Source organism: Mustela lutreola, chromosome 1, assembly GCF_030435805.1.
Source record: "Mustela lutreola isolate mMusLut2 chromosome 1, mMusLut2.pri, whole genome shotgun sequence".
Lineage (NCBI taxonomy): Eukaryota > Metazoa > Chordata > Mammalia > Carnivora > Mustelidae > Mustela > Mustela lutreola.
The window spans coordinates 26949152-26968371 of record NC_081290.1 but is presented as its reverse complement, the minus strand read 5'-3'; the positions used below and the strand labels follow the sequence as shown (position 1 = coordinate 26968371).

General features: G+C 42.7%; 1 protein-coding gene across 7 annotated transcripts in view; it reads left to right on the top strand.

Moving 5' to 3' along the window:
- The window catches only part of DCUN1D4 (defective in cullin neddylation 1 domain containing 4), an 80468-nt gene that overhangs the window by 39766 nt on the left and 21482 nt on the right, over window positions 1-19220 (top strand). For all 7 annotated transcript variants that reach the window (XR_009350796.1, XM_059161707.1, XM_059161716.1 and 4 more), the window contains 4 exons: window positions 910-1024; window positions 3723-3814; window positions 11421-11491; window positions 15950-16041. Coding sequence is in view for 6 of the 7 variants with exons in the window: in XM_059161707.1 (XP_059017690.1) it covers window positions 910-1024; window positions 3723-3814; window positions 11421-11491; window positions 15950-16041 (370 nt within the window). In the remaining variant the exon portion in view is untranslated. The remainder of the gene's footprint in view (window positions 1-909; window positions 1025-3722; window positions 3815-11420; window positions 11492-15949; window positions 16042-19220) is intronic.

Below are 19220 nucleotides of genomic sequence, written 5' to 3'. Positions count from 1 at the left end.
TAGCACCTGTGCCAGGATGGACACATTTTAATTATCTTATAATTGTTTTGTAAGTTGTAATGGCTTTAGACAGTCCAAAGCAAGACTGTCTGGGTTTGAACTCCAATTTTGCCTTTTAACCTAAGCTCTCCCTGCCCCCCATTCTCTTATTGGTGTAGGCAGTAGTGAGGATTCTCTTTTCATAAGCCGCCGGGTAGGAGGTTAACAAGTGAAGACATCGTGTAAGTGTTAGAAACTGGGCCTGGCTGACCGTGAGGTCCCTGTACATGTTCCCTATTGGGATCATCTGTTAGTACACTTTAGTATCTTTTACCAAATGAAGGTTTGCTTCTGAAAATCCTGACCAAAAGTGGCAGAAGCAGACTAAAAATTAGTATGGAAATTTTGCTCAAGATTCTGTCAGGCTTCTGTCCAAAAAATCTAAATCTTGTTTCTCTGATATCAGCTATCGCTTGAAGCTTAATAGTATTGGGACTAATGTACTTGTTAGTGTTTTAGATTCAAGGTTACTGGTTGCTCTGACCTTGCCTAATGAAATACACAAATGAGATAGCAGTGCAGCTCCTTTTGAAGGAACACTGACCTATGAAAGAGACCGAAAGCTTTGATGATTTACGTTCGTGTTTTTGGAGAGTAAATGGAGATCATGATAACTTCCGTTTCTAATGTGTTTTTTTGGGGCGGGGGGATATTAACTTACTTGTGTCATTTTCTAGGTTTATTTCTTGACGGAAACATTTTCCCAAAGAGGAACCAAAAACCTTTTTTTTCACCTTAGAACATTTACAAATAACATCAAAACCCTTTACAGTACAAGCCACGGATGTTCTTAATTTGGTGGGTGGCGCGTTCTGGGGACGTAGGATGTGGCTAAACTGGCTGTTGTGCCCTGTGACCCTTTGTCCCTAGGAAGCCTGCGCTCGTGCAGCTCTTCAGACTGCTTTAGTAAAGTGATGCCGCCGAGGAAAAAGAGAAGACCCGCGTCTGGAGATGACTTATCCGCCAAGAAAAGTAGACACGATGGGTATGTCGCAGAGCCAGTAGATCAGACACGATGACGTGTATCAAAGAGGCACACTTTCAGAGTGTAATTATCTTGGGATATTTATTTTACGTGTGGGTTTATGAATGAAATCCAAATTAGGTAAGTCGAGTTCTTAGAAATTGAACTTTTATCTCGGTCCGTTGAGCCACCAAAACTGGTGTAGAGTCTCTTTCTTTCCTTTCAAGGGCTTGCCGTCTGTGCCCGTTGAGGACCACAGGATTGGTATGTATCTGTCCTCTAAGAGGGTCTCACCAAACACAATCACAGGAATCCATAATTGCTTTCATGAGGGCCCCCAGGGCCAAGTGGCTGGGGGGGCACCGGGGGTCTGGCCACTCTTAGCCTGCTTGGAGTGTTAGCCAGGCAGACCAGTCTCAGATGAGTGAGAATTTCCTTAGAAACCGTGAAAAATAAGACCCTGCAAACCACTTCTCTTTTGGAGAAGTGGTTTTGGTCACTCTGAAAGTCAGTAGACTTGTTTATCTTAGGCATCTTTAATCTTTCACCTGGATTTTCGTGAGTCGTTGGGAATAGACATCATAATTTCAATCTTTTCTGCCTTTTTTCCACTTTCCTCCATTCTGGCTCTGTAGGTTACTTCACTCATGGGCCCGAATATTCACATCTGTGAACCAAGGGGATTTAGATGAGATCTTTCTGTTGTTTTCTTGCCATGGTACTTAATATGCTCTGCCTCATTTGGAAGGATAGAGAACTCGACTCTGAAAATGGCATCCCTCATCCTAGCCCAGATGAGCAGCAAATGTGATCTGTAAGAAGGTAGCAGTGACTAAGACAATCACCAGCAAGGCTTCAACCAGTGATTTTCAGCTTTGGGAAGACAGGCACTTGATACTTCTTTGGTGGTATTGATGCTCTGGTCATGGAGCTGTTACATGCTGAGAGTCACATGGAGTTTGTGACTGCATCCACAGCCCTCGTTCCTGCTCACCACTCGCTGGGATAACTCCATATGAGAAAGCTGCTTAGAAACTGGTAGCTGCATTGCGGGAGGGTGTGATGTCCTCTTGCCAATAGGATAGCATTTCACTGGCCACCGAAGGGATAGGGGTCTGTAGCTTTGGCTGAGTTTCATTCTTGGTCTTTAAAAAAAAAAAAACACCGACTTTATTTACATACCGTAGCGCTCATCCACGTTAAGCGTACAGTTCAGTGATTTTTACCAAGTAGTTAAGGGTTAATGCAACCATCACACAAACCAGTTTTAGAAGATGTCCACCTCCCCAATGAGATACCTGAGACCCATTCACAGTCCCCCACCCCCAACCCCGTTCTCACCCCCAGATGCCTACAACGCCCCATTTAGCGGCCGTGTACAGATTGGCCTTTCCTGGGCGTTTCACGCTTCTTTGACTTAGCATGTTGTTTCGGAGATTCATTCATATAATCACATGTATTGGTATCTTTTATTTACCAAATAGTACTCAATTGTCCTTTTTTATGTAGAGTACTTCAAAGCGGTTCAAACATGGCAGGGTCCTCTGTAGGTCTCCATGTTGATCGGTTACAGTTCGTGAGCTGAGAATGTCTCAGCCCAGGATTGGAAGCTCTCTGAACCGTTGGCCGGTCCCACCTTTGTTTCTGGGTAGTATGGTCTATAGAAGAAATACAAAACTGGGGGGTTTGCTGTTTCAGTATCTTGATACCCTATAGCCATGCTCGGTATGAAAACCCAGAAACTCTAATCGGTATATACAGATACTCTGGTGAATGTCTAGGTCATGAATAAATTTTTACTAAAATATACTTGTGTATGATCTTTGTAAAATATAATATGTAAATTAAAACTATATTCTTAAGTGTTGACATATATATATATGCATACACATACGTGTTTAGGCAATTTATATATAAATGAGGAAAAGAAAAGGTATATAGTCAGAAATTTTCTGTTGAAAGGACTACTTTAAAGATCTTGGCTTTCTCTCCCTTCCCCAGATGGGACACATCTTGGTTCTTAGGTCCCAGTCATCACAAAATGCAGAACTCCTGCGGAGTCCGTGTTGCAGGAGTAGGCTGCTGGGCTTCGTGACTTGGTTCTGCAGCTTATGCTGGGTGTTTCCATACCAGTGGGGCACAACAGGAGAGGGGCCGAAGCCAGGCTCCTGTATTCTCTCTTCTGAGGTTTTTTCCCCTTAGATGCTTGGACATAATTTTATGTTTCTTTTTATTTGCTTAATATTCCCTTGATGTGTCCAATACTGATGGGTTCTTCCTTAGACTGCATTCTCTGCCCACCCTGATTTGTAAGACCTGAAAGGAGAATTTAATGCAGAGACAGGAGTGAGTTGTAGGGTCATTGCTGGGAGGAAACACTTTAGCCAGTTCTGGCTGCGTCTCACTATATCCTTCTGTAGGTGGTTCTGGCTCATGAGGTAGAGGGGAGTATATTAAATCAGTCCTTACTGAGTACTTGTTAATCAGAGCAAAACCTGTATCAAGTATTTACCATTTAATTCTGCTTTGAGTCTGACTGTGTTTAAAAGTGTAGTTATAAAAGCTGAAACGTCCACGTGCAGGAAGCAAAATGTTTAAAATATACTGGAAATACTGGTTGAATAGATGTCTGGTTTGGGTAAAAGAGGAAAAAACTGTCTGCCACTTAAAAGAAACTCCGCATCTTTAAATAATTTCAGACTCCTTTCTCCATTTCTAGCATGTATAGGAAATATGATTCAACCAGAATAAAGACGGAAGAAGAAGCCTTTTCAAGTAAGAGATGCTTAGAGTGGTTCTACGAATATGCAGGTAGGTCCTCGTTCAGATTTGGGACTATCCCTCATGAGAGGAAGGACTGCCTTAGGAAAGAGTGAAGAATTTAAAAATGTGTACTTTTCTAATGTGGTATGTGTGCCGTCTCTTCCTGTTTGAGAGAGGGAACATAGTCGAAACAAGTCACCAAATGTCCTATTTATAGCCAGCAGCTAAGCCAAAGAATTCAGAACACTAGAAGGGAACTGAAAAGATGAATACACTTGGGAGAAATACTCGGGATTGCTAGGAAACCTACTTAGAATGCTGGTAGCGGGTGACTCTTTGGTTTGTACATCAAAGTTAAAATAAACTTTGCTGCTTTGAACCCTTATGTGCAATGGAATTTCTTATATTAAGTGTCTATTTTGAAAGATCATTTGGCAGAAAATGTTTGTTTTGTCATTTAAAGTGTCTCAAATTCCGTCCTGTGTTTGCAGCTCACAATAACTGGTCGGATAATATCAGACTGAAATCCAGGGTGGCTTGTCACTGTGGCTGTGTGCAGGGTAAAAAGAAAAGGAGTATTTCCAGACAAGTCTGAGCTGAAGGCTCTTCTCCCCTTCCTCTTTGCGGTGTTTCTGGCCCTCTCCTAGCCTGCGCGTTTGACAATTTCAGCCCCTTTCAGACCGATTTTCCTGTCCTCTCTCTCTGCTCCCAACTAGGTTTCATGGACCTCCTGTGGTCTTACTTAAAAAAAAACAAAACAAAAACAAAAAACTGAGCAGATCGGACATGACATTCCCTACCATTCCGTTCCAGCCTTGCCTCCTGCTGCAAACTCCGTGCTCCCCCCAGGTTAAAAGACCACTCCCGGATGCACCGCGTCCCTCTGCTTGGAGGGTTTCCTCTCCGCTCTGCCATCTGACAGCTCTTGCTGGTCAGCTTAGAAGCCTCGTCATTAGCTTAATAGCCTTCTTTGTACTGACCCACGACCTTTTGCTAACTGGTTCACATACCCTTTTATTACGTGTCCTCCTGTTGGACTGATCTACCCCCCACCCCCACCCCCTGCACCCCATCCCCTACCTCACCCTGTTCGTTTTCTGGTAAGAACCTTGTCCCTTTGGCCACAGAAGTTATTCCAGGAGCTGGCAGGTAACTGAGGCCAGGCCAATCAGATCAAGTTCCCAGGGAGTTTCAGATTGAAGCTAGGAGAAGCGCATTTTCTCTCCTGGGTGGTAGACTTGAAAGGACATGATCCTGTTTCCCTGCAGGTCTTTGGATTTTGCCGAGCTACTCCCATATCTTTTTAATGAATTCTCCTTCATTGCTTGAACTAGTTGGAGCCGGATTTTGTTTGCAGGGCATGGACCTTAGTACAAATACATAGTATTAGAATGTATGTGTTTCCATGTTACATCGAGAGAAAGTGAATCTCTCAAAGACATTTTGTATTCCTAGGAAAAGCGGTTGGCCCTTTGCCAGGTGTTTGATACTTGGGTGCTGAATGTGGTCTTTTCATATTTATATTACTTTGGCTATGAAGTTTTTTTGCTTTCTTGTCTTGGTTCACATTGATTTTTATGGACGTAGGTTATGAAAAGGAAAAAGTTTTGTCTTTTAACCCACTGAGCCACCCAGGCGCCCCAAAAGTTTTGTCTTTTAAACAGACAAAAAGTACACCTAATTCTGCCATCAGAGCATAGCTATTTTGATGTGTGTGTGTGTGTGTGTCTTTCCAAGCAAACATCATTTTTTCATGGTATGGCCACATTTCTGTGTCCTTTAAAAAGGGCAGGCTACAGTTTTCCTTGTTGTTGGCTTTTCTCTGGCTCAGGAAGGTGACATTTGGGATAAAGATTAAGCCACATTCTTTAGGTTCCTTGAAATCCCTGCCGGGTGGTTCCTTGCAGTTCATCTCTGCAAACAGTCTTTGTGGGTGCGGCCATCCCTGTTTTTACTCCCTTCCCCCATTTTGTCTTCTTTTCCTGTGTTGGTAGGGAAAATGGCTTGAAATTGGGTCTAATGAGGAGCTCCAGCTGATACCTGCTTTCCCTTCTAATATCCCAAGCACATGAATAAAGGCTGTAGGTCATTATTCAAGAAAAGCAAATGGTGACATGACCCAGGGTAACTGTCAGGTTGTGCTGTGGGATGAGTCTGGGGTGGGGGGGGGCAGGCAGGGCTGCGGTAGGGCAGGAGAGGGGATTGGGGCGCCAGCTAGCAAGAGGCAGGCTTTAGCACCTGTGGTGAGTTCTGTTTCCTTGAGAAAGAGCAACTGGCATGGGCTTGACTCCTTGCACTCTCATCTGGGGTGGGTAGAGGGGCGGTAGGGGCCTTCGTGGTGTAGTCGTCTCCCTGGGGTGCCTCTTCCCTTCTTCCCAGAGTTCATTCCACTCCTTACCCTGCCCCCCACTGCCCATGGCAGACCTCCATCTGCAACAGGAGTCCCAGCTCTTTCCATTAGGATGAAAAATAACCAGTGTTACCTGAGCAATTGACCCGATAACGTCTACTTTCTGAAGTCTATCTAAGAATAAGGAATTAAGCCAAACATGTGCCATTGTCGAAGTCAGAGTTCCAAGGAAGCTCACATATATGTAAATCATAGAAGTTCTCCCAAGTCCTGACTCCTTAGTTTCTGTTTTGGATTAAGTTCTATGACAGGATTGTGTTTGGGTTTACCAAAGTGAGATTAAGGAGCAGGAGCAGATGCTAAGTGACCAAGTGATCTGTCAGCAGGGGAACAGAGGCTACGGGTAACGCAGGGGACAGTGTGGCCTCGTTTGCCTCGGGGATGCAGCGTCGTGGCATTATGGAAACTTTCCCCTGAGGGCCTGAGGCCACCATGAAAAAGGTTAAATATATTTATGAGGGGCCCCTGCTTAGGATGGTGGGGAAAGGGGGGGGACTACTTTTTTTTTTAGAGCGTTGTCAGTATATCTGTCTTCCAAATATATCTCCACTAGCTTGTTACCAGGGCAATCCACAGCTTAGGATTTTCGATACAACTTTTAAAAATCATCTCCTTCATGCTTCACCTCTAACCACTTCATGTCAGCCAGTTCTGTATTCAGAATGAAGAATTCTCAGTTCTTATGACGAAGTTAAGATGGCTGAATTCTGTGCATGAATTGATAAATTTCTGATCCCAACGAGTAGCGTGATTACAACTAAATCTCAGTGCATGCACGAGAAAGAAGACCATGGCTAAAAGAGAAAAATTGTTTTAAGTAGCGGAATTATGGGTATCTTTTAAATAATGTTGATTGACAAGCTATAGTTTACGGTTTTTAGGATAAAATACTACTTTGGGCAGAGTCATGCCCCTGCAAGGCATATGGTTAAAACTTGCTCTTTAGAAACAACAGAGGCAAGTATTGTAGGTAATAGGACAACGGCATCACGTAGAATCTGGAGGAAAGGAAGAACCGTGGAGAACTTAACATAACAGACACACAGTATATGTCAGCAAACCTCCCCTTAGGGCCTGCTGGGTGCCAGGCTCTGGGGTGCACTCAGGCCAACAGACAGACCTGAGAAGCATCGTCTTTGGGCCGAATGCTGGCAGAGAGAGGTGTCAGTGGCCAAGGCTGGAGGTTGGACAAGGTAGGAAAGTTAGCTGGGACCCACCAAGTGCCTGTGCGCAGGCCTGGGGAAAAAGAGGCACCTTGCAAGGCTCAAGGCTCAAGGTTATGGCAGAAGAGCCGTTTCCAGTTGGGAGGAATGGAAACCAAAGATGGGAATTTTAAATGAATTATAAAGTAACTTTTTTTTTCCACATCTGCAACTACCTCTCAAGGGGTCCTCCCAGTAGATACCAAAAAAGGGCATCCGTTCCTAAGAACAAAACCTCTTAGCATAATAGGAACGGGTGGATATTTCATCACAAGAAGAATTCTTCTTGGATCTTGTTGCTGGAATCTTTACAGTAGTAGAACCATGGCCAGGACAGTGATTCGTACACACGCTTCCGTGCAGGGAGGTGATGGAAGACAGGCCACTAGCAGAGCGCATGTGTGGGCCCTCGCCTGGCAGACCACCAGGTATGCGAGGGGCAGGATTTACAGGCCTAGCATGAACCCTTGTGTGTCAGCAAACTGATAAGTGATTTCATCGTGTATTTGCGCATACCTAAGTCTGAGCAGGAAGGTCTGAGAGGTCCTGTGCCCGTCTGGTAGGAAAGGGAGAAAACACCTTTTCCTTTATAGTCTACTTTGCCCTGACTTTGTCTACTGGAGCATTTTCCCATGTGGCTGTATTCCTGTGTCATTTGCAGAATATTTACGTGCTGCCCATGTGTCGGTGTCCACACCCTCAAAGGCAGAGCGTGCAGGTGGTAAAATGCTGAATGTGTTTTCATTTGAGTGAAGAGAGATAAGAGTGCTCACCCCTGGCGATGCTTATTTGCCCAAGTTTTGGGAATGATGAGCCAGTGCTGTTAGACAAGAGATGGAAAGAATGGGGAACAAGTCATTGGAAAGGAGCAGGCAAACACGAACATTGGCTGGAGATGAAATGATCAGATTCTCCCTGGAAAGCCACAGAGAATTTCATGGACGAACAGAAACAGCAAATAAACATGGACCTATTCCATGCCTGTAGAATTCTATAAGCAACTTATTTTGGGAAGGCTATTTAAAGGACTGTTTAATAAATGATTGTCTCTGAGGAGTAGGGAAGGGTTGGAGGGGAAACTTGCTTTCTAATTTTTTTTCACTTTCACTTTGACATGAACTTTGGTATCGTGTGTGTGTTAATGTAGCAAAACATAACCGGATTAAAAATGCAGTTCTTTTATTTGGATAATAACTTTTATTATTGTCTTATTGTTTAAGTATTATTTAAAGATTTCAGTATTTAAATTTTTGTTTGAACAAGAACTTTCCCCCCAGTCATCAAGATAAGTAAATTAGGACTATGTAGAAAAACCTGTAAAATAAAAGGAGAAAAAAAGAAAATCCCCGAAAAGGGGAACAGATTTGAATATGTGAAACAAAACATTTTGTAACCAAACAGCACATTTGTGATGCAAAGGAGAATAACAACATGCAGAGAAAGTATTTGCGGTGGCCAGTAACTTGTGTTAGAAGGGAAGGGCCTGGGTTTGACTTGCGGGGAGCCAAGGCTTCGAAGCAGGGAAATGACATAAAACTTTCCAACAAGCCCTCAAGGTGATTTCAATATTCATTTTATGTTGAGGACAGCAACCTTATACATTTATTGTTGTTTAATTATTTTTTTTTTTAGTTTTTTTTTTTTTTTAAAATAATCTCTACATCCAACGTAGCACTTGGACCACAGCCCCAAGATAGAGCGTCGCGTGCTCTGTGGATCCTGCCCCCCTAGGCGCCTCTGTATATCATTATTTTGTGTTGAAATTACTCCTGGCTGGCTTGGGTGGTTAAGCAGGCAACTCTTGATCTCCGGATTGTGAGTTCAAGCCCACGTTGGGTGTACAGATTACTTTAAAAAAAAAAAAAAAAGAATAAAAAAGAAGAAAAAAAAAAGGAATTATGCTATGCTCTGTCTTCCTTCCTGGAGGGCAGGGCCCATGTATTTTCCGTCTTTAGCAAAGGTCCACCGTGTGTCAGGTCAATGTTACCTGGATGAAACAGAGCTATGAAGATGGTGGGATTCTGCAGGGCTTGCTAGATCTAGGGGGCTGTGCAGAGATTGTAGAGCGACTCCTGTATTCCACTCTTCACTCATTCATTCAGTACGCTTTCTAAAAGCACCTGCTCCGTGCCAGGTGGGGTGCTGAGGGTCCCCTGGAAATACAGTAACTCTTACTTTGGAGGAATCCTGAGGGAAAGACACAGGAGCCGGGACTTAAAGCAGATGGGCCGCATGTGGGAAGATGCTCCTGGAGTGGCGGGGTCACAGAGGACTCCCCCTCCCAGTCTCTGCAGGGGGGGATGGGGGGGAGTGGAGGACTCCCTGTCTGGTTTCAGTCTTCAGGACTGAACAAGCCGGCCAGCTGACGCTGGGAAGGGGGAGAGGAGGGCGAGCTGAGGCCACAGAGAACAGTCTGGTGTTAGGTGTGTGGCAGGACGTGTGTGCGGAGCAAACCACAGGTAAGTGTTTCTGCGGCTCAGTTTTCATTCATTGAGGACTGCTTATTGATTCATTTCTTTCTAAGAAACTTGAGCTGAAGGTGGAGAGATGGGAGGCTGAAGAGGAAGGGAGGCTCTACATCGTAGAGAACCTTATGGGATATGCCGAACTTTGGACCTCATCCTCGGGGAGTGGGGAGCCACTGAAGGGCGTGAAGCCAGCATGGGGTTATGTCTGGGATGGCTCCTTTAGGTGGCTGTGCGCAGGGTAGGTCGGGGGGTGCGGGGCTGTGGAATTCAGGAGATCCCAAGGAGACTGCTGTGGTCATCTGCGTGGGAGAATAAAGCCTGAACAGGCTAGTACAGGATAGGAGCCCCTCAGAAATATTTGGAAGGCAAAATTGGCATTGCACCTGCTAGTTGACCGGACGTGGAGCGTGTAGAAGAAGGGAGAAGTCCAGGATGACTCCCAGGTTTCTGTTTTCTGGTGGGGCCACCAGCTGAGAGGGACTATGGGAGGGTGAGCAGGCGTGGCATGGAGAGATGATCTGGTCAGTGAGGTGGTGGCTGAAAATGAAATGCAGGAGGTGGCTCAGGGCAGAAGATGAGTTCAGCTGTGGCCGTCCGACAGGACGTGGTAGACAGTCCCAAGCTAAGAGGGAAAGCGTGGACCCGAGAGCTTGAGCGCCCTTGCAACTTCCTTGGCAGAGGGTATAGAATGGACTAGGAAAGCTTTCAAGATGGAACTCTACACATCAAATTTAACAAGTTGGGAGAAAGCAAAGGAACCCATGAAGAGGCCAAAAGAGAAGGAGGAGGAAAACCAGATGAGAGAGGGTACTTCCAGAAACTGTGGGAGGAGGCAAACTTTGTGAAGAAAGAACTCCAAAGTTTCAGATAGCACGGAGAGTTCAGATAAAAACCGGCTGTCTGTTAGATTTGGCAGTGACGGTGTCGTTGGTGACCTTGGCAAGAAGCATTTCAATAGAGAGAGAGGAGCAGAAACTAAATTGCAGTGGTTGAAGAATGAATGGGAGATAAAGTAGAGATAGAACATGTAGGCAGTGCTTTTAGGAGGAAACAAAGCTGAAGCCAGAGTGGGAAGAAAGAGGCTTTATTGCCTTATCAAGAACAGAAAGACTGCTTGCTTTTCTCCTACGGAAGAGAAGCAATTATGTTATTTCCCAGTTAATTTTGTAAAGAATGTTATGTGGTTCCTGTTGGGTTTCTGGAGATTATTGTATATATTGAAATTATGACCAAAATAAGATAGAGCTGTGAGCTCCTTGAAAGAGAAGGAGTTGAACTCAGGTAGCCTTATCTTGAGACGCAAATTATGTGTAGCCTGTGTCCTCAGGTTGGAAGACGTGGCAATAAACTGACTTAAATCATTGTGCAGAGCCGAATTCTTTTAAAAGTAATGGAAATTCCAGAATATTTTATAGTTTATACTTGGTGACTTCTTTTTTTCAGAAAGGATTATGGCCTGTAAGTGTTACTTGATTTTAGTTTCCTTTAATCATATTTTAACTGTATAACACTACTATAGGAGTAATAGTGTACCTGGTAAGATTAAATTTATATAAGGTTTCATTTCATCACAGGTACTGATGATGTCGTAGGCCCTGAAGGCATGGAGAAATTCTGTGAAGACATTGGTGTCGAACCAGAAAATGTAAGTGTAGCCTATTAAGGTGGGCAAATCAGTTGACTATTTTCCTTACCTCTTTTATCCCTTGACAAATAAAACAACAGTAAAAACGTAACGGTGTGTGTTAGTTTTATGAAGCAATCTAGGCAACAAGTTCCAATCTAATTTGATTTCGAAGCAAAATTTTTTCATTGCAGTTGGTATGGTGTGACTGGTTAGTCATTTTTTTCTTGTTTACGTTCTTGTATCTGAAAGTCCTGGTTATAATAAAGTAATTAGGCTAGATATTTAAAAAGTGGTATGGGCCTGTGTGCCTTCAGTGGGAGATCAGTTGGGAGACTGAGTCACAGTCTATCTGTTCCCCTCTGTAGGCGTTCCAGCCCAATGTAGAGTTTGTCCAGATCTTTGAATAATTCATTATTCATCAGGGTTTTGAGTAGGTTGTAATGATCAAGAATTTTTTATAGCTTTTCCACTTCTGATCAGATTTAACACGGGGATTACTTTTTAGTATATAAAGGCCCTAAATATGTCCTTAAAAATTTTAATTAGAAGTTACTTTATACACTTAATTATTTTTTCTTAATTCTTATCATCATGGTATTGTTGAACATTTTTTCCTGTTCCTACATCATCTCTCTTACACTAAAATGAAAAACGATACTCATACAAGTGTCCTGGCTCATTAACCATGCAGTCTAATATTGCATTAGCCTCCGATTTAACAAATATGTCTTAGCTCCTAAATGAATTTATGATCTAGAAGAGATCTCAAGAGATCATCCCTCTCATTCAGACTCTTCTTGGCAAGATTGCTGGTGCCCATGCTCTTAAAGACAACTGGAAATGAAGGCTTAACACTTTTTCTTAAAACTTTTCTTTATCCTTAACATTTCTATGCCTCTGTCCTCCCCCAACTCCCCCCAACGCTTTACTTTTTCTAAAGAGCTTTTAGCTCATTACATGGATTTCTGTCCTTATATTTGTTATTTTAATATGATCTAGTTCAGGGATCTTAATAAATTACTCAGCCTGCTCTAAAGGTTTAGGGACAGCAGGGCCAATACAGAGTATTTGCTTGATGAGGCCCATAGACTACTAGTCATAGACACAGAAAAGAATATTTCACCAGCTTTATGAAGGAAATTTCCTGATGGTGACTGGGCCGAGGTTGGCAGAGTGTTTTCTGGACTGAATGGTAAGAGGCATAAGAGTGAGTTGGGCCCGAGAAGGCCTGTTGGGGAAGAGGGAGTGCTGCCCTTGATTCTGGTTCTCCAAATAGCTGTACTCAGTTACAGAGAGCTACTGTTAGTATCCTTTTGTGGAGCAGTGGTAAGGCTTTTAGTTCTCGATTTCTGAAGGAAAAGAAATAGTCTTGAAATGTGAAATCACACTGAAGCCCAGGAGACCGAATTCAGAATATTATCCTAAAATATTTATTAGCGTGCTTCAGTTCTAAGACACCAATAGAAGTTATGTTTTATATCATCACTAAGAAAGAAAAACATGTTGCTAAGTAAACTGATATGCATCAGTTGTGAACACGTCCCAATATCAGAAGTGTTAACATTTGAAAAATAAGTGAGGGGATATTTTTTTAAAGGTTTGTCTGCTCTGTTGACTTAGCACTTGAAAACACTTTAAAAGTAGGTTGTAGGGCACCTGGGTGGCTCAGTCATTAAGTGTCTGTCTTCGGCTCAGGTCCCAGGGTTCTGAGATCGAGCCCCACATTGGGGCTCAGTGGGAAGCAATAAATAATGAATAAAATCTTAAAAAAAAAAATTACAGGTTGTAAAGCCCTCTCTTTGCCTGAGACTTACAGCTTATAAAATTTAAGCAGGGTCGTAAAATTCAAATGTGCTGTCATTTACTAAGGCAACAACAAAATCCTTTAAGTAATTAGCATCCTGATTAGCTACCATAAGAAAAAGTCCATTTTGTGTAAAGAAATACTCATCGCAAATATCGACTTGGCTTTTTAGCCACATTTCTTGCATATTTGTGTGTGTGTGTATGTTTCTGTGTCCTAACCGTTGTTTTAACTTAACAAGTGTTTATGTGAACTTTAAATCTCTTCAGTAGAAGATTGAGTATACATATTATGTGAGAAGATACCAAGTTTGAATTAGAAAACGTGGGTCATTTCACCTAGGTAAATTGATATGCCAGAGTCAAAATTCCAAGAAAAGCTAAGGGTTAGGGAGAGATCCACTACTGTGTATATATTTGGAAGAACGTGTAAGCTTTTTTGGGGAAGTTCTTCTGAGTAGCCTCCTGGTCTCTTAAGTTAAAATTTTTTAACCTGTTAAGCAATGGTATTTTGTGATGATATGCGTGGTATGTGGAAATATTGGTTTACTAATCAGTTCTAGCAATCTACCTAGTAATCTAGATTTTTTAATCTAAGAAACGTAGTAACTTTAAAAATTGACATGTATTGATTTAATTGAGATTTGGTACAAGGGCTTAGAGAATCACAGATTCTCTAATTATTATCTGTTCTCACAGATAATAATTTCCAAGGTGGAAATTTTACCATAAAGTCAGCATGAAGAGAAAGCTTTTCATTAATTTTGCAGTTAGAAATTAGATAAAACTGGACATTTTTAATCTACAAACTAGCTTGTTGGAGAACAAAAGGACAGACTTGCTGCCATCTCCTAAATACTATTGTTCTGAAGTACTTAATGTGTGTGTTGGCTCTCAGAGGCTAATTAAATCATCTCGAGTGATTTCTAATTGACTGCTTGCCTTACTTTTTTCCTGTTATGTCATCCTCTTACCACCATCACTGTCGGACCCAGTGGGGCCATTTGGCTGGTGGCTTGATGTTTGGGGAAGTTCTTCTGGTAGCTGAAATGAAGCCTTCGAGTCCTGTGTAAAGAAATCAGATTAACTGCCAAACATGGAACATGTTAGTCCCTGGCCAACGTTTGCAGAAACATCTGTTTTCTTCCCATTGTTTTTGCTGTTCTTACAACAGGCAGACACGTAGTCATTTGTCAGTGTATAGCCCCAGTTCAGGACTTGGGTGTCCCTTAGGTATGGCCAACTGTCCAGAGAGAACCAGCCCCACAGAGTGGTGGGGTGGTCCTAGCAAATCCCCATCCCTCTTCTTTACCTGTCTAGGGATGACCTCCTTTCCTTTTCAGTTACTCCTCGTCTTATGTTGGGTCTTTGAGGTAGACGAGATGGGAAGGCTTCCTCCTCTTCCACACTCATGGATGGGCAGGGTCAGCTCTGTCGCTGTGCAGAGCCCTGGATAGTTAGAAGCTGGACATGCCTTTGAAACGTTGGCTTCATACCTTCAGGCATTCATTAAGCTCACCATCAGGAGCTGTGGGCCGTCTTTTCTCTAAAGCTGCTAAGTGATAAGCTGTGCCGTAAACAAGAGTTTTTGCGGTTCCTGATACCGCGTTTCTGAGGGTTCCCTAGAAGCCAGAGCAGTGCCACACTGAGAAGTGATTGGGCTGGGCCACTCAGCCTGTGCTCGGTCCAGGCACCATGCTTTTTCAAGTGGAATGTTGGGCTCCTCTCAGATAATTTTCCTCCAGTCTATACAGTTAAATTGACAAACATTATTATGTGTCTGTGATATGACTCCCATTATTACATGACCCGTCACCCGCCTTTTTATTTTTGTAGCCTGCCGCTCTGCACCTGCTCTTTTCACTTAGAAAACCTTGGAGATTGTTCCCCATTTCTGCTGATGGCTCTACTTCATGTGTCTTAATGGTGGCATAGTATTTCTTTGTGCGGAAAGCATTCAACAAGGAAGTATTTAATTAGGCCCTTATTAATAGATGTGTGGTGGTTCTCAGGCTTTTGATACTGTAAGTAATACTACAGAAAATATTGTTGAATAATAACATCTTTGTATACATGTATCTGTAAGGTAACTTTCCGTAAGTGGAGTTGCTGGGTCAGTAACTAGTTTTAATTTTGGTAAATATTGCGGAATTGCGCTCTGGAGTGGTTAATGGCTTTACACTTGCACTGTCATGCGTTGTAAGAGTTCATGTTCCTCCCAGCCTTTGTCAACAGACGGATGATCAAACTTTTTTTAAGATGTTTTCCAAACTAGGGACGCCTGGGTGGCTCAGTTGGTTGGATGACTGCCTTCGGCTCAGGTCATGATCCCGGAGTCCCAGGATCGAGTCCTGCATCGGGCTCCCAGCTCCACGGGGAGTCTGCTTCTCTCTCTGACCTTCTCCTCGCTCATGTTCTCTCTCACTGTCTCTCTCTCAAATAAAATCTTAAAAAAAAAAAAAAAGAAGAAGAGCTTCAGAAAATTTAAAAAAAAAAAAAAAAAGATGTTTTCCAAACTAGAACGCATCTTTGAAGTTACCCTGTTCATATTTCAATGACTAAACTACCGTAAACACAGGCATCTGGAAAGTTGTTGATATGTTTTAATTCCTCAGATCTGTCATTCTGATTTGATTGGTTGTTCTAATTTTTTGTTTGTTTGTCTTTATACAGGTAGTTATGCTTGTCCTAGCTTGGAAATTGGATGCACAAAACATGGGTTATTTCACTCTGCAGGAATGGTTGAAAGGAATGACTTCTCTACAGTAAGTCCCGAGGCTGCCCTGGGAGTGGATTTGTGGGGGAGGCCTCCATGCACTTCCCAGCTGGCTGTTTCTAAGGGAGGTTAGGGAGCCCGGGCTGGGTGACTGGAGGAAGCCAGGTGATCTGGCAGACTTCATCTGTGGCCATAGGTGTAAAGACCAAATCCCATTTTTACCTGGTGAAGAGGACATTATGCATGAATTTAAATTAAAATTTGTATGGAATGTATATTGTTTATTTTAGTATTCTTCTAGAGCAGATCTGCCTCTTATAGATGTGAACCAGTGTGTCATTTTAAACTTTCTAATAGTTCCATTAATAAAGGTTAAAAGAAACAGGTAAAATTAATTTTAATTTATTTTATTTAACTCCAAATATCCAAACTGTTATTATTCCAATGTATAATCAGTATTTTAAAAATTAATGAGCTGTTCTTTTTTTCATATTAAATCTTCCAACTCTGGTGCATGTTTTACATTTCTGGTCCACCTCAGTTTGCATTAATTGCATCTGAAGAGCTCGGTGGCCACGTGTGTCTGGTTGCTGTCCTATCAGCACAGACTTAAAGCTTAAACAGTAAAGGCGTAATAGCATCCGGCTTTCAGGTAGGGGGAAGACTTTGACTTGAGTTTAACTTAGAAATGAAAATATTTGATATCTTCTATTTTATATAATCTGATGTTAGTTTTGGGGAAAAATGGAACTTCGTTACGCTGGTAATTAAAAAGTGATAATGATTCTATTTGTATTACCTGAGCCAGAATAAGGGAAAAAAAAAACAAACACAAAAAACCCAGTGGTTTTATGAGTTCACTTTCCACGCATGCGTGTGTGTGTGTGAGTGAGGGAGAGCACACACTAAGAGTTTCATTCAAGGAAACAGTTGTTACCCTCTGCTGGGCACTGAAGGATACGGTTGGGACGGGTACGTAAATATTTCATGGTCCTAGAAGGTGAAGTGCTGATTCTAAACATGGTAACTTTGATCTTTTTTTTTTGCACTTCAACTTGGAATAATAGACTTTGATATTTATTGGATTGACATTGGAGTGGAAATGGTTTTATGGTTTTATTGAAACAATTTGGAACTTGCCAACTTACTAGGGTCATACATTTGTTACTGATAAAAATGCTGTCTTTGCACCTGGCTGTAGTAGTTGATTACGGTTTTCACAGCTGCCTGGTGAAGAAGACAGATCAGGCTTTCTCCTGCACATTTTACAAGTGAGGAAACTGAGGCTAGGCAGGGGTACATGATAAAAGGGGCAGAAAGGAGAAGAAGGCCCCAGACTTCTGATTCTTAAGTCAACATTCTTCCTGTATCACCTATTGTCTGATGGCGAATGAGTTTTAGGTAAAAGTCAATAGCACGGTGCCTAGAGTTTGAGGGATTAAGTCCTCTGAAATCTCTTTTAAAAATTGTGTTTTTGGTGTTGGGCACATCTCCTTGACAGTTTTACATCTACTCACTTCCATGGTTTTCCTCGCTGTCTTTCTCTGCTGCCTTCCGAACACGGCACAGGATGGCTGCTCCATTATAGGATCCTTGTCTTGATGATGGCATGGCCATATCAAGGTTTTATTTCATATCAAGGCTTCAGAGGAGGCACCGTTCTTATTTTTCAGACACACTTTCATTTGTCTTAAGAGGGAATGTAGAATATCCAATTTACGTCATTCTGGATTCTTCTTGACGTTTGCCTTTACCAAAGAAAGTTACACAATGCCAGGCTTTTCCCACGTGGGGGCCACCTTCGCTGGGAAGTGCGCAGCTCCCTGGAGGAGGTGTGCGTATGTTCGGGGGTGCAGAGGGGGATTACAGGAACCCTGCTAGTCCTTCGTTGGGAGCCCTGGTTAACACTTGGTGTGACACACTTGGTGGCAGATGTGTTCCTGTACGAAACTTGGTCCTTCCCATTTGGGGCGGAATGACAAGCCCGACCACTCAGGACACTGAGAAGCCTGCTTTCTTTCCTCCTTGTGCAGCTCTGAGACAGCTTTCCCCAAGACGAGAGAAGAGATAATTATTTGGAATAACCTCTAAGGTTCTTTATAGTTCAGAATTAGCATTTTCATCTTGTCAAGTTTTAAGAACCTCCACTCCCCCTCCCTCGGGCCTCCCTAGAGGCATCATTTGTTTAGCAAGTATTTGAATGGCCGGGTCGTGCCAAGAGCAGTGTTTCTACATCCTAGGGAAACAAAGTCCATGAACAAGACAGTCCGTTCAGGGCAGGGTCTCGGAAGCAAAGTTCAGGCAAAAGATCTAAAAGTAATAAGGCCACTTTTCTCTAGGCTTCTTGAATTGAGTAAGAACTGTGTTTATACGGTGTGCACGCCCAGTAAATATGGACAAGAAGTACATAAGGATGGAAACTAATCACTCAGGCTGGAAAGACAGAAGGTGGTCCATCTTCTGAATTACTTGTTTTGTCTTCTGTTTTGGATTTTTTTTTTTCTTTTTTGCTCTCTTTTAGTTTTATTAAACGTGCCTAGGGAAGTGTTTTGAACTCAAAGTGGAATTAAAATTATATGACAGTACCTGTATTTATAACATTTTAGTATATTTGATGAAAATGCTAAGCTTAAAAAAAAAATGGTTACTGTACAGTGGGAACGTGCCAAAGACAGACAGCCCATGGGTTTTGGAACCAGAGGTTTGAATGAGCTCCGCCACTTCCTGGGTATCTCCGCCAGCGCCTCTCGAATCAGGAAGGGGGAGTGGTGCGCTGTGGTTCGCACCTGAGCTCTCAGAACTCTGCCCGGCCCCACCGGGGCCTTGTTTCGTGAGTGTTGGAAGGAGTGACAGCAGCTGGTGGGGCACAGTCATTGCTAAGCTTTGTAGATCATTCTCAGTCAGAAGGCACAGCTCATTTCAGTCGACTCTTTGTTTTGCTTATCGCCTTATTGCAACATATAGGCTTTAGGTTACCTCTGATGAATTAAGCTTATAGGGATGTTTACCCTAAACAGAACAAAACAGTGTCAGAGAGGTAGCTGACTCAGCATAGAGCTGATGAGGGGCCAGAAAAATACCTGTGGCTAAGTGAAGGGGTAAAGGCCTTTCCCCAGGTAATAGAGAATTTACTTTTGGTTTCAGAACCTTTGAGGCTTATTGTTCCAGTTTCTGGTGCTTCTGAGTCTGTTACAGGAGCAAAATCACAAAAGAAACCGTCCCACGATA